At 42.3% G+C, this 16,234-nt stretch overlaps 1 protein-coding gene across 1 annotated transcript; it reads left to right on the top strand.

Moving 5' to 3' along the window:
* The first annotated feature begins 12,111 nt into the window (after positions 1-12,111).
* Positions 12,112-13,074, top strand: LOC105860115 (olfactory receptor 6C74-like). Its single transcript, XM_012744589.2, has one exon. The coding sequence runs from the start codon at positions 12,112-12,114 to the stop codon at positions 13,072-13,074; it is 963 nt and encodes a 320-aa protein (XP_012600043.2).
* Positions 13,075-16,234: the final 3,160 nt, after the last annotated feature.

Below are 16,234 nucleotides of genomic sequence, written 5' to 3'. Positions count from 1 at the left end.
GCCACCAGCTGGAGGCACCTACAGGGAATGGGACCTTCCCTTTTGGGGCCCTACAGCTGACTAAGGGGAACTCAGACTGTGACTTCTCTACCCGCCAGCCCTCCCAGGTGCAGCTGGCACGGTGATTCCAGGAGAATGGGAGAGACCCTGAGACTGAGAGACAGAGACCCAGCGTGGGCTCCCTGTGGGTGAATTGGGACTGGCACTCCACTCCCTGGTGGGGATAGGGATTGAACTCTGGGACCCAGATGTCAGACCTGCAGACCAGATCCTGTGCACCGAGGTCTTGCATTGTCCGGGGCACAGAAGGGATATACACGAACAGCCTACTAAGGTGTTTGTGCCTTCAGGGGCAGATTAGTGTCTAGAGGGCAGCCCTCCTCCCAAAAGAAGGCTGTGCCCCAATCCAGGGGGCGTTCCTGCACAGGGAACCTCCCTGCTGGCATGACAGGCAGGGGAGGCCTGGTGGAGTGTGGTCTGGCCTGGGGGCAGAGGCACAGGAGTAGCCGCGGAGTTAGGGATGGTGGAAAGAATCAAGGCCCACTCCAGACTGCGGGTCTCAGACAGCCCGACCCCCACACACAGACTTTCTAACTGAGCAGGGCCATTCCAACCCACCCTGACAGCTTTTCCTGGAAGCTGAGAACAGAACTTTGACCCCTGCTAACGGCATTGGTGGTGCCTGAGGGCAGGCTTACCCAACACAGCTCCACCAGACTCTCTCCTAGGCCAGCCCTCACTGAGGGGGAGAAAAGGACACACCTAGAAGTCCCAGGGCCCCATCCACCACCGGAGGCACTAGAGTGCCTCTCTACAAGAACAAGAGCTGATAGGAGGACACAAAAACAACAGCATAGCCTGCTCCTGCAAGCAAGCGCCACCTACTGACAGGGAGGACATCTGCACACCCTTTTCATGGAACCAACTGACTCATTATACAGGGAGTGGTCAAATCACACCCACAGACACCACCTACTGGCTAAGAAACTAAACAAGGCGTGTGTATACCGAAACAAAAATCTAAAGAAAAGAAAAACAACTGATTGACATGGGAAGAAATCACCAAAGGAACTCAGGAAATATGAAGAACCAAATGGAAACCAAACACCCAAAGAAAAGCACCAGCCCCCTAGAAATGGACACCAACCAAAATCAAGCAACCAAAATGACAGAAGAGGAATTTCATATGTGGATCATAAGAAAACTCACTGACCTGCAAGAACAACTCAATAACCAACAAAAAGAAACCACAAAAAGCCTCAAGGACCTAGAACAAACGTTCACTAAAGAAATAGACACAATGAAGAAAAGTTTAACCGAACTCCTGGAAATGAAGAATCAATTCAGGGATTTACAAAATACAGAGGAAAGTCTCGAGAACAGGGTAGATCAGACAGAAGAAAGAAACTCAGAGATTGAAAATAACACTCTCCAATTAAATAAAACAGTCACAGAAATAGATCAGAGAAACAAGAGAAAAGAGCAAAGCCTACAAGAGATATGAGATTATGTGAAGAAACCTAATGTGAGGGTCATAGGGTTACCAGAAGGGGAAGAAGACAACACTCAAGGGTTGGACAAGCTATTTGAAGATATGATAGAGGAAAATTTCCCAGGCCTTGCTCAAAATCTCGATATACAAATTCAAGAAGCTCAGAGGACCCCTGGGAGAGTCAGCACAAACAGGAAGACGTCACGACATGCAGTCATCAGACTGACCAAAGTATCAACTAAAGAAGCACCTCTAAGAACTTAAAGACGGAAGAAGCAAGTAACATACAAGGGAAAGCCAATTCGAATAACACCAGACTTCTCTACTGAGACATTACAAGAAAGGAGACATGGGGCCCCATTCTCACTCTACTAAAACAAAACAATGCTCAGCCTAGAATCATATTCCCTGCAAAAATAAGTTTCAAGAATGGATTAATAAAATGTGGTATATGTATACCATGGAGTACTATTCAGCTCTAAGAAACAATGGTGATATAGCACATCTTATATTTTCCTGGTTAGAAGTGGAACCCATACTACTAAGTGAAGTATCCCAAGAATGGAAAAACAAGCACCACATATACTCTCCAGCAACCTTGTATAAGTGAGCAGCACCTAAGTGGATACATAGGTACTATAGTAATAGAGTATTGGGCAGGGGGGAGGGGGGCCGGTATATACAAACATAATGAGTGACATGTGCACCATCTGGGGGATGGTCATTCTGGAAACTCAGACTTGTGGGGGGAAGAGGGGAAAGGGCATTTATTGAAACCTTAAAATCTGTACCGCCATAATATGCCGGACAAAAAGAGAAAGAATTAAATTTAGTGAGTGTACGTGCCTTGCCCAGAACATTTAAGAGTAATGTGTTCGGGACAAGGTTGCTGCCTAGAGCCATAACAATAGGCCTGAGTTTCTGCATTGAGACAAGAGCTGCCCAGCCCCATGATAAGTGGAAGCCTGGAGGCCATACAATAAGCACATTGTTCCTACAATTGCTGCTTGGCCCTGTAAGATTGCTGGATAGTCGATGACTGGTAAGATTCCTTGAGGAGGAACAACCTAAGACAGATACAGCCGCTGGGGGGCAGCCAAGAGGAACTGGTGATGGAAAATGCCCCCTGTGGCTGCCTTGCTTAACCTTGCTTATCTCAGCCTGTGACCTATGATTTGAGCAACTGCCTGGAAACCTTAATCAGGGGACATCTGTGCCTCTAGGCTATGTCTTCTAGAATTTAGGGCCATTGCTGCAATGCTCGGGTGGTCATGTACAAGGAAGTATCTTCGATTATTTAGGGTACAAAAATAAAATGACTGATGCATTTGGGAGTGCAGTCTTGTAACTGCCTTTGTGTGTTTCTGTGCGTCTTTTTCTGTTCTGTGTTCATCCCCCGACCTGCAAATGGGCCATGGCAGTATAGCACACCTCGTATTTTCCTAGATAGAGCTGGAACCCATTCTATTAAGTGAAGTATCCCAAGAATGGAAAAACAAGCACAAAACATACTCACCAAAAAAATTGGTATTAACTGATCAATACCTAAGTGGACATATAGGAATAACATTTATTGGGTTTCGGGCAGGTGTGTATGTGGGGATGGGTCTATACATACATAATGATTGGGGTTTGGACACATTTGAAGCTCTTACTCAAGGGAGAAGGGGGGAAAAGGGCAATATATGTAGCCTTAACATTTCTACCCCTATTATATGCTGAAAAAAAAATACTTCCACTCCTCCAAAAAGAATCATTTAATTTGGTGTGGGATATTGACTGGGAATGGGAACAAGGAAATTTATGGTGAATTAGAAATGCTTTCTTTTCTTTTCTTTTCTTTTATTTAGGCATATGTTGGGGGTATAGATTTTAAGGTTTCAATAAATGCCCTTTCCCCCCTCCCCCCACAAGTCTGAGTCTCCAGCATGACCATCCCCCAGATGGTGCACATCTCACTCATTTTGTATGTATATACCCACCCCCCCGCGCCCCTGCCAACTACCCTATTACTGTAGTACCTATGTGTCCACTTAGGTACTGCTCATGTAATACCAGTTTGCTGGTGAGTATATGTGCTGCTTGTTTTTCCATTCTTGGGAGACTTCACTTAGTAGTATGGGTTCCAGCTCTAACCAGGAAAATATAAGATGTGCTATATCACCATTGTTTCTTAGAGCTGAATAGTACTCCATGGTATACATATACCACATTTTGTTAATCCATTCCTGGATTGATGGGCACTTGGGCGGTTTCCACAGTCTTGCAATATTGAATTGTGCTGCTATAAACATTCGAGTGCAGGTGTCGTTTTTTTTGAGTGTCATTGGATCTTTTGGGGAGATGCCCAGTAGTGGGATTGCTGGATCAAATGGTAGATTCACTTGTATCACTTTAAAGTGTATCCAAATTGCCAGCATTTGTTTTTTTTTTTTTTTTGAGACAGAGTCTCGCTTTGTTGTCCAGGCTAGAGTGAGTGCCGTGGCGTCAGCCTAGCTCACAGCAACCTCAAACTCCTGGGCTAGAGTGATCCTTCTGCCTCAGCCTCCTGAGTAGCTGGGACTACAGGCATGCGCCACTATGCCTGGCTAATTTTATATATATATATATCAGTTGGTCAATTAATTTCTTTCTATTTATAGTAGAGACAGGGTCTCGCTCTTGCTCAGGCTGGTTTTGAACTCCTGACCTTGAGCAATCCGCCCGCCTCAGCCTCCCAAGAGCTAGGATTACAGGCGTGAGCCACAGCGCCCGGCCAGCATTTGTTGTTTGGGGCCTTTTTGATAAAGGCCATTCTGACTAGAGTTAAGTGATATCTCATTGTGGTTTTGATTTGCATTTCTCTGATGATTAGAGATGTTGAGCCTTTTTTCATATGTTTGCTGTCCACTCCTCTGTCTTCTTTAGAAACGTTTCTGTTCAAGTTTTTTGCCAATTTTTAATAGGGTTATTTGATTTTTTTCGTGCTGATTTTCCTGAGTTCTAAAGATTCTAGTTATCAACCCCTTATCGGATGCGTAGGATGCAAAAATTTTCTCCCACTCTGTAGTTTATCTGTTTACTCTCATGACTGTAACCACGACTTCCAGTACTATTTTGAATAGAAATGGAGATAGTGGGCAGCCTTGTCTGGTTCCAGTTCTAAGTGGGAATGCTTTCAAATTTTCCTCATTCAGTATGATGTTTGCTATGGGTCTGTCACATATGGCTTGTATCAGTTTTAGGTATGTTCCTTCTATGCCTATTTTCTTAAGTGTTTGTATCATGAAAGGGTGTTGAATTTTGTCAAAAGTTTTTTCTGCATCTATTGAGAGAATCATGTGGTCTTTGTTTTTGCTTGTGTTTTCCTATCCATTCAGCCAGCCTATGTGTCTTGAGTGGAGAGTGTAAGCCATTCACGTTTATTGAGAGAACTGATAGGTAAGGTAGATTGCTGTTCATTCTGTTGGGTTGGATGTTGTTTCTTTGATTTCTCTCTTGAGCCATAGTAATATCTGGCCTTTAGTCTTTGGGTTTTTGTTGTCTTTATATTCGTGAATTTTTATTATGGTGTTCCATGTGTAACACCGTTTTGAGTACTTCTTGTAGGGCTGGTCTTGTCTTGGTGAATTCTCTGAGGCTTTGCTTGTCTGAGAATGTCTTTATTTCTCCTTCATATACGAAGCTTAGTTTTGCAGAGAATAAGAGTCTAGGCTGGGCATTGTTTTGTTTCAGAAGAGTGAGAATTGGACCCCAGTTTCTCCTTGCTTATAAAGTCTCAGTAAAGAAGTCTGGTGTTATTCGAATTGGCTGTCCCTTGTAAGTTACTTTCTTCTTTCGTCTTTCAGCTCTTAGAAGGGCCTCTTTAGTTTATATTTTGGTCAGTCTGATGAGTGCATGTCAAAATGTCTTCCTGTTTGCATTGAATCTCCCAGGGGTCCTCTGAGCTTCTTGAACTTGTATATTGAGATTTTGAGCAAGGCCTGGGAAATTTTCCTCTATTATATCTTCCAACAGCTTGTCCAACCCTTGAGTGATGTCTTTTTACTCTTCTGGTAACCCTATGACCCTCATGCTAGTTTTCTTTACATAATCCCACATCTCTTGTAGGCTTTGCTATTTTCTCTTTTTTCTCTGCTCTATCTGTGACTGATTTATTTAGTTGGAGGGTGTTATCTTCAATCTCTGAGATTCTTTCTTCTGTCTGATCTACCCTGTTCTTGAGATTTTCCACTGTATTTTGTAGTTCCCTGAGTTGATTCTTCATCTTCAGGACTTCAGTTAAAGTTTCCTTCACTGTGCCAATCTTTTTAGTGAACTTTTCTTCTATATCCTGGAGGCTTTTTGTGGTTTCTTTGTGTTGGTTATTGAGTTGTTCTTTCAGGTCGGTGAGTGTTCTTATGATCCACATATGAAATTCCTCTTCTGTCATTTTAGTTGCCAGGTTTTGGTTGTTGTCTGTTTCTAAGGGGCTGGTGCTCCTCTTTGGGGGTGTGTTTTCCATTTGTTTCTTCCTATTTCTGGAATTCCTTTGATGATTTCTTCCCATGTTGCTCAGTTGTTGTTTCTCTCCTGTAGGTTTTTGTTTGGGTATTCACACATCTTGTTTAGTTTCTCAGCTGGTTGGTGGTGTTGCTCACCGGCAGTGGCATTCGTTGGGCTGGTGTCTGCAGGCGTCTCTACCTGCTGGTGAGCCCACCAGCTGTCCGAGATGCAGTAGAGGGGAAACAGGGGATCCACCTATCCTTCCTCCTTGTCTCTGGGCTGCTCCTGCGGCCTGCCGTCTTCTGCCTCCTTAATTACACAGGTGGAGATTGATGGCAGGAATGGGAACAGTTCATATCTCAGTTCCACCCCCAAGGTGGGGCTAGAAACTTTGGAGCCAATAGCCCAGCCCCAAGTCACCAGAGTATGTGGGTCATAAAATCTCTCTGCCTTATATCCACCAAAGTCAGCCTCCTACTAGGCTTGGCCCTGCCCAGGCAAACTCCAGGGCCTGGACACCGAGCGCAGGAGACCTGTGCAGGGAGAGACTGTCCTGAAGCTGTCAGGCCGGTAGCCAGACCCACCAATCCTTGTCTTCTGTCTCATTAATTTCACAGGTGGAGATAAGCGGCAGGAATGGGAACAGTTTCTATCTCGGCTCTGCCCCCAAGGTGGGGATACAAACTTTGGGGCCAAAGGCCTAGCCCCAAATCCCCAGATGTGGGGGTCGTAAAATATCTCTGCCTTATAACCACTAAAGGGAGCCTCCTACGAGACTCGGCTCTACCCAGGCGGGCTCTGCACTCTGGACACAGAGCGCGGGAGAGCTGTGCAGGGATAGACTGACCAGAAGCGGGTAGGCAGGCAATGGGACCCACCTCTCCTTGTCTTCTGTCTCCTTAATTACACAGGTGGAGTTAAGCGGCAGGAATGGCAACAGTTCCTATCTCAGCTGCACTCCCAAGGCTGGGAAAGAGACTTTGGAGCCCAGGGCGGGGCTCCAGGTCGCAGGAGAGTGTGGAAGGCAATGCTTCTCTGCCTTAAATCTGCCAAGGGCAATCTCCCCTGTAGTACTGCCCTGTCCAGGCAGGGTCTACTCTCTGAGCACAGAGTCAGTGCCATTTGTGCAGCAAGTGATGGTCCAATATCAAATTGGTGGAGCAGGGGTGCGTACCAGTGCTCTCTCTGTGCCTCCCCTCCAAACCCCAACCCAAGTCAGTGCTAGAATGCCAAGTCAGCGCTGGAATGCGGAGGCGCGAGCGGTGCCGGAGGGGCAGAGGGACGGGGGTCCTAATGGATCAAGGAGTCTAACTTTGCGCACTCTGACCTCTCAGTGCTATCCCAAACCTCCTCTATATCCAAAGTCAAAGCCTCCTTTTGTGTAAACTCCCCTTAACCTTGACCTGGGAGTGTTCTGCAGGGAGATGCCCGAGTGGGCTCTGGTTCCTGCTGCGCGGAGAGTGGTTGCTGGGCTCGGGCCCTCCCCCACCTTAAACTGCAGCAGCTGTGTGCTCTAGAGAACTCAGCGTGTTCCCTGCTCTAGTCTCCTCTCCACACGGCTTAGTCCCACACTTCCACTTCTCACCAACTTTAGGCACCTCCCGGCTACGTGGAAGTGGAGTTCGGTGTTGGAGGAGGTGTCTCTCAGCACCAGATAGGGCTGGCGCCACTGCCAGCCAGCAGTAGCTTAAACCCCGCCTCGGTCCCTCCCTGTTGTGTGCCTCCGAATCCCCGATTTTTGTGGAAGAATAATCGATTCACCTTTGCTTTAGGCTGTAAATGGTCTTATCCCTCCGTTTCCTGGTGGATGTCTGCAGGCTTGCGAAGCTGGTCCCGTGGAAGTGCAGATCACTCCCGTGTGGCTATCCGCTTTCTTCACTTTTCGCTCTGGGAGCAGAGAGTCAGGAGGGCACCCCTACTCCGCCAGTTTTCCCCCCTAGAAATGTTTTCTGTTTAGATTTGAGAAGTGGTTGCCTGGCTGTTTACATATGTAAAAAGTCATCCGTCTGTATAGTTAAGATGTGGCATTTTATAGTATGCAAATTATACCTCTATAAAGAAAATGTCTGGTTATACAGCAAAAAACAAGGAAAAAAAATAAAGGCAACCTGATTTTTGTTGTTTAAGCCTGTCTTGACAATTGTAATTAGGAAATTTACAGAGTTTATAACCCTGGGGCAACCATGCCAAATCTACCTCTGACGACTTTCACAGAGGCCCGTGCAGATATTGAGAATGATGGCAGTAAGTTACCAGACTCAGTGATGTGGTAATTACAAGGTATTTCTGCTGAATTTTCTACTCTCGGCAATGAACAATTAAATGTCCCCTGGGATCTGTTTTGACCTTTAGGTGGTTTCCTTTTTTCATAGTCCTCTAATGAGGTCCGAATGTTCCAAGGGTTTGTTCTTTGGGACATTACTGTCTTCATTGGTATTGATAAATAATCCTCCAGTACATATATCATGAGGGAATTTACATGTATTTCACTTCTGACTGCAATGACACCCATCTAGGTGGAAAGATGAAGAACAAGTAGTGGATGGGAAAGTGAGGCAATTTGACCTTTTCTGTCTCTTTTCCCTGAGTCTATTTGGGATGAACACACAACCAACCAGGTGTGATGTTCATGATGGACTGTGTCATCATGCCCCATAGAATGAATACGAATTTGCTCAGGAATTCTAAAATGTCACAGCAGCAAATGCTGATGCAGCTTTGGGTCTTTTCGTATTGTCTTAATGATTTAGGATTTACCATCACAGAGAAGGAAAGCTATGACTATTTGACCTGCAGGGTTTGGAAATCTCTGTCTTTCTTGAAATGATTAGCCTTAAAATTTTCCTATTGAGTTAAGACATGAGCCACCCACTGACATTTTTATAGGTAAAAGATAGCTACATCTCAAGTCAGAGTGTTCTTTTTTATTTTTCCTTTCCATTAGTGTAGGAGAAATATCCTGGTGTGTTGGAAGAAAAAAGAAGCACATAATCAAAGAAGATGTTTCCTCTGAGCTACATCTTGGTGAGTACTTGACGATGGGGTTGATTTGCAAGCTAATGGGTCAAATATTTAAACTAGAGGCTGGTTATGTTTAAGCCAGTGTGTGGATCACATAGAGTTAAAGCAAAATGCCTGGCAAAAATCAAAGAACTAAGTGAAGTGCAATTTAATTATGGTGACTGAGTCGCTAGAGCACTAATTTGTAACAGAAGCCCAGACCCCTTCCCCAAAGATTCAGTGTCAGTTCATCTGGTTTCTGGGTGGGTACTGGCTTATTAAACAATTATTGTTCCTCTAGTGACTGCAGTGGGCACCCAGGTGTGATTCCAGCCACATCAGAATTGTCCCATGTAACAATGTTCCCTGAAAAAGGGTATGTTTAAGGGTGATTTATGACTAATAGCAGAAGAAAACACTTCCATTCTGCTTGGAAAAGGAGGGGGATCCTGATTCACATGTTATGTATTTATAAGTTGAGTCCGCACAATGAAGTCATGTAACTATTTCTCCCCTTTCTTTAGACACGATTTCTGGATAGTTATGGATCCTGTGAGAGTGAGCTTTTATGCTCAGTCTAGGGTCTTGAGTAAAGAAGTTAGGCTAAATATACTTCAGGAAAATAAATGGGTTCGAACATGGTAATAGGAACGTGGCTTTTTCATGGTGTCTATTTTCAGAGGGCCAACGGCAGTACATAGGAGTGCTATGCAGAGTGCTTGTCATAGCCGAAGTGCAGAAACTTACACTGGGACCCCACAAAAGAATATTTTCTGTGGGATGACAGCTTTCATTGTTATCTGTTAGTTTTATTATTTTTGTCTGCAAAAGATAATTAATTCATTTTTCATGCTTTACCTTGTATGGGGTATTATTTGGAGATATTATTTTTGCCCATGACACATATATCTTTATCCTCATCACTCCTCCTTGTTGAGGACTATGCATTTTGAACATATTCAATAAATGTATACATGAAATGAAATTTCAGTCCTAAAGAATTTTGTTTTTCAGGATCTCATTCAAAAAATTGTTCCTATAATGAGGAATTCATTGCTTGAGTCTATAAACCCTAGGACTGAATGCAAACACTTTGCAGTCAGTTTACAGAGTTTCAAATCTCAGTTCTGCTGCTAAATACTTGAGAGGTCTTCGGAGAGCTACTTAACTGCCCTTTTCCTCATTTGTCTTCATATGTAAAATAGACTTGATAATAATAATACTGATTATTATTACCTATAATCTAGGGTCATTAGGAGGCTTAAATATATGTATATGTAATATGCATATATGTAATGTACTTTAAAAATTCCCACCAGCTAAAGGTGTATGCTGTGTAATAACAGTACTGCTCTCTGTTAGACAGATGAGTGATTTCAAAGTGGCATCCACAGGGTGAATCTATCCTGCAATTATGTTGTATTCAGCCTAACACTGTTACTGTATATAACACTGTTGAATGTGTTGTCAACATTTAAAGAGGGACATTTTGCAATAACTGCACATTTCTAGATTTTCTTAGGAAAAAAAAAGGATTGGTTAACACCAAGGCCTTTGTTTCCCAAAGTAAAAAAAGAAAAAAAAGTCAGCTGGAAGTACCTGCCCATTTCAACAGGGTATGTGTTGTCCCATGTTCTGGGCTCCACAGCTGCTTCCTGACTTCCTAACCTGGAGCCCAAATGCCACATGCCTTTCCTGTCAACACATCTGAGCTATCTAGCTGCCCCATCTAAGCATGGGATTTAGTAGACTCTGAAGCTCAGACTTCTGGGGGGAGGGGGGCAAGGACATTATTTGAAACCTTAAAATTTGTACCCCCCTAATATGCTGAAATAAAAAAAATCATATATGACTGACTTTATCAAATGATACCTAACTGGTATGTTAATGTTACTATTGCAATGACTGTGATCTTGACCATCTTTGCTACTACTTGCCAGTGTTTATTGAGTATGCATTATTTACCAGGCCCTGTAATAGACACTTTATTTGAATTATTTCTACTACTTATGAGAAACTTGCCAAGTAGGTATTATCAATTTACGCATTTTACAAATGAGGAAATGGAGGCTCAGTGAGCTACAGCTACTTGCCCAAGGTCAGTGCTGGTGTTGGCAAGAAAGCCAGTGCTATGTGGCTTTAAACCCAGTGCTTTGTCATCATACTGTCTGACCATCCCCTTGTCAACCTTCCTGGCTCCTCTCACAATATGCATCCAAATATAGAGGGTCACTGAAGGAAACGATTTTACATCATTTTACATACCAGGAATTAAGCATAGGCGGACTCCAAAGGAAGGAAATGGCAGAAGTAAGTAAGCACAGTCCTGTGACAGATGCAGATGTCATTTTGCTATGGGAAAAATTATTAAAAAATAACTCGGTAAAAATTTTGTGTCCATCTATACTAGAGCCTGTTCTGTTTAAATCCTCTGAAGTGAGGCAAAATCCCTTAAAGGTATAATTTTCCAATCACTGATGCTAGGCTCTATTTTAGAAAATATAAAAAACTTATTGTTTGAAAGCATAACAACCTATTTCTAATGAGGCAGAGAAACTGCATTTCTATTAACATTACAAAACTGTAAGTGTACATTAAGTAAGGGAAAATTCACTATATAGGCGTAAATAGTGGATTAAGTATCTATTATTTATTCTCATTAGGATACATAACAAACATTTCCATAATTCTACTAAGGATACTTTTGCAGTTGCTTGTTCATTTTTCTTTATAGTTTTATTGAGCTCTTTAGAGCTCATAACACTGTTGTTTTTCTGAATCATTCATCATATTATGAGGAATTATACTTTATGATGTGTTGTGGGGAGGGCGGATGGATTTTTCTAAATCTTGATTCTTTTCTGATTCTCCTGGAAGTAAAGAATTCAATGCAATGCTTCAGTTTCAGAATAAATTATTTTTAAAGCCCTGAAAAAAATTATTCTCAAAAGCAAAACCCAAAAATAAACCTTCAATTTTTACAGTTGAACGATGGTACATGTTCAAGTAATGGTTAATAAAATATTTTTAAAAATGATTCCTTTTGCAGAATAGCAGATGCAAGGAAACAGTATTTTTTTTTAAATATTGGCCATCCATTAAATTCTTTATTCTTCAATGATAGTATTTTCTGCCTAACAGATCAAAGAGGGTTGATGACAGACAGAGAAATGGACATAACCATAAAGCTGAGGAATGAGACAACGGTCCAGGAGTTCATCCTGGAGGGGTTCCCTGCTGTCCAGCACCTGGGGAACATGCTGTTCCTGGTGCACCTGCTGGCGTACCTGGGCTCTGTCATGGGAAACATGCTCATAATCACCATCACCTGGGCTGACCATCGCCTCCAGACACCAATGTATATTTTGCTCAGCAGTTTCTCCTTCTGTGAGTGTGGTCTTATAACCACAGTTATTCCTAAACTGCTGGTCATCTTTCTGTTAGGTAAGCAAACAATTCCCTTTACTGACTGTCTCACACAAGCTTTTTTTACTTTATTTCTTGGGGCAACGATTTTCTTCCTCATGGCTGCCATGTCCTTGGATCGCTACCTGGCCATTTGCAAACCTCTGCACTACCCAACCATGATGAATCTCAGGGTTTGTTTCCTTCTGGTTTTCTTCTGCTATGTTTTGTCCTTCATCGTCATCACTGGTCTGGTTGTCATGGTTTCCCAGCTGTCCTTCTGTGGCCCCAGTGTCATCCCACATTTCTTCTGTGATCTTGGCTCCTTAATTCATCTCTCCTGTTCTGACACCAGATCTACTGAGATGTTGGCCTTTGGCCTCACTTCATTTATCCTATTTACATCCCTCATGATAACCATCATTGCGTATGGCAATATAGTAGTCACAATCATGCATCTCCCCTCAGCCAAGGAGCGGCAGAAAGCTTTCTCCACCTGCTCCTCCCACCTCATTGTCCTCTCTTTGATGTATGGCAGCTGTGTCTTTATATACGTGAAACCGAACCAAAGGGACAGGCTGGACTCCAACAGAGAGGCTGCTCTTGTGAACACGGTGGTGACTCCGCTGCTGAACCCGGTCATCTACACTCTGCGGAACAAGCAGGTTCACCAGGCTCTGAGGGATGCTCTGTTCAGGGTGAAATTGCACTAATAGGGTCATAGGTCTTTGCACAGCAAATGGAGCTCCTTGGTCATCTAGCTCATTTTCCCACCATGGCGGAAATCTTCTCCATATATTCTGTACCTAATGTCATCTTGCTTATGGTAATATTTGCCTAGACAGATACTGCTTTATCTTGCAATTCAATGCCTTGTATATTTGAAAATTCAAATGAGTACTCTAGACTGTGATAAAATTATCTTCCTTTATTTCTGCTCATTGTTCTTATGTGAATTCAATTCAAACAACATTTATATGAAGCCTAATATACATAAATCAAATAATATGAAGTCTTTAAGTTAAGAATACCATAGTTATGAATCATATTCTATAATTGCTGTTCATGGTATGCTCTTATGCTTGAACATTCTGATACCTAAGAACAAATAGATAGAAACCCCTTTTGTACTACTGTATTTATTGAAGGCATGATTTGAAAATTGTATGAATTCAATGTGAATGAATCAGCAGTAATTTACTAAGTTCTGTCTTTGAATTCGTTGGTGTAGAGATATTACCAGCTTTGTGTAACTCCAGGTTGTTTATATGGGCATTTTCACTTTATCGTTGTTTAGTTGTGTCAAATATTATTAAGAAAGGTGTCTTTAATCCTTCCTTGAACCATAAACAAAATATAAAACATTTAAATATGTGCATGTTTCCCCTGTACTTGTTGTTGCCAAGCCCTAGAGCCAATAAGTTGCAGTAGGGAGGTGGTCCCAGTATCAAATTCTTTCCTCCTGCGCAAGAGATGTCTCCCCTAATATGACTTTATGTGTAGTTCTGGTGTGTCTTCTAGGTTAAGGTAAATTCTGGTTGACATTGTACACAGCCAAAATAAAAGAACTGATAATTAGAAAAGTTTAAAATGATAATGAGTGCATTAATGACAAAAATTATTAAATTGAGCCAGATACTGTGTTTACAAGTTCATTGGAGAAGTTCCTCCCACCTGAAGGCAATTGTAGTAGAGGGATGTGTGTGCCTGTCACCACTCATTCCCCATCTGCCTGGTGTGATTTGATTTTGTTTTCATATCAGCATATTACTGGGGTACAAATGTTTAGGTTACATATATTGCCCTTGTCCCCCCACCCCAAGTCAGAGCCTCAAGTGTGTCTAGCTCCAAGACTGAGTGCATGATACTCATTATATATGTATATACCCATCCCTTTAACCCCCTCCCATCTACCCGACACGTGATGAATGTTATTTCTATATGTGCACTTTGGTGTTGATCAGTTAAAACCAATTTGATGGTGAGTACATGTGGTGCTATTATTCCATTCTTGCAATACTTCACTTGTGATTTGTTTCTTTAAAAGTTTTTTTTTGTTTGGTTCAGCATATTATGGTGGTACACATTTTTAGTTTACATATATTGCCTTTGCCCCACCCGAGTCAGAGCTTTAAGTGTGCCCATACTCCAGACAGTGTGCACCACACCTATTAGGTGTGTATATACCCATCCCTTACCCTCTTATACTTGCCTGACACCCGATGAATGTTATTACTATATGTGCCCTTAAGTGTTGATCACTTAATACCAATTTGATGGTGAGTACATGTGGTGCTTGTTTTTCCATTCTTGTGATACTACACTTAGTAGAATGTGCTCCAGTTCTGTAGGATAATAGATTTTAGAAGAAAGTTATTTGATTTTTAGTGTGTCTTACTTAAGTCCATATTTTCCTGTCATGTTTGAGAATTAGTTTTGTTTAAGGCATAGTCTGATCAGAAATGATCTTAGACTTTCCAAAAGTGTTGGGTGATTGAATTTATATTGTTGAGAGTAGCTTGACTGTAAGCTATTCTGGGGGTTTCCTCTGCCAAGAACAGCTGTATCTGTGTTTCTCCTGTCTCCAAAAATGAAGCGAGGCAGGCAATTTCTAAACCTAGTTTAAGTATGCGGAGCTCCTGGGAGTGTGAAAAACATGCATTTTCATCTTTGGATGTCAGAACTCTGGACTGCATTCTAGTAAACCCATAATCCATGTGGAAGAAGTGACCATAAAAGGCATCTATCCAAAAGAACATAAGTCACTCTATTATAAAGACATCTGCACCTGAATGTTTATGGCAGCACAATTCACTATTGCATGGTCATAGAAACTACCCAAGTGCCCATCAATTCATGAATGGATAACTAAAATGTGGTATATACTCACAATGGAATATTACTCAATCCTAAGAAACAATAGTGAGCTAGCACCGTTTATGCTATCTTGGATTAAGCTTAAGCCTGTAATACAAAGCAAGACGACACAAGACCTGGAAAATGGGCTACACATCTACCCGCCATCAAATTGGTACTGACAGCCTAAAACTATGGTGCTCAAAAAAATTGTAGTGTTCAACAGGGAACTGGGGGGGGGGGAGGCCCACATCTTAAGGATGTAATGAGCATTGTAGGGGGGAAAGGATTACATCTATCCCTTTTTAGGGAGAGGCAAAGAAACACACTGTAACCAAAATGTCTAAAAAAAAAAAAATTTTGTTAATGGGAGGTGAACAGGTGGAAGGGGGGAGAAGGGAAAGGGTATGCACTTACATTGTGGGTACAGGGTGCACCACTTGGAGACTGGACACACTTGAAGCTCTGGCAGAGCAGGGTGGGGAGGGGTGGCAGGGGAAAGATATGTAACCCTAACAATATTTGTACCCACAGAATTTGAGATAACAAAATAAACAAATAAAAGTAAAAGTCCATAGTGGATGAAGGAGCCCTTCTAGCAAGATGGGATTCTGAGCCTAATCTTCATCCAGTACCCAGTGAACAAAGCTAGGCTCCCTAGAGTGGCCTTTCTTTAATTTGCTCAGGCAAAAAAAGATAAATTCTCATTTAAAAAATTAAACTACTCATTTTGGTATATTGATGACTATATGCAGTTTTAAGAACAATACAGTGATATCCCACATCTTCTTTACCCTGTTTCCTGCAATGGTAACATCTTGGAGTAGATAATATAGTAACACAGCCAAAAGTTGACATTGATAAGGTCAAGATACAGGACATTGGGTCCCCCCACGGGGATACCTCCTATTGATCTCCTATAGCCACACCCACTTTCCTCCTGCTGCAGCTGCACATCTGTTTTTCCTTTCTTTAACTTTTTAATTTTCAGAAATAAACATATATGTATATGTGTTT

The sequence above is a fragment of the Microcebus murinus genome, chromosome 14, assembly GCF_040939455.1.
Source record: "Microcebus murinus isolate Inina chromosome 14, M.murinus_Inina_mat1.0, whole genome shotgun sequence".
In the NCBI taxonomy this organism is placed as follows: Eukaryota; Metazoa; Chordata; class Mammalia; order Primates; family Cheirogaleidae; genus Microcebus; species Microcebus murinus.
The sequence above is the reverse complement of the archived record's forward strand: the minus strand, read 5'-3'. Positions and strand labels throughout refer to the sequence as shown.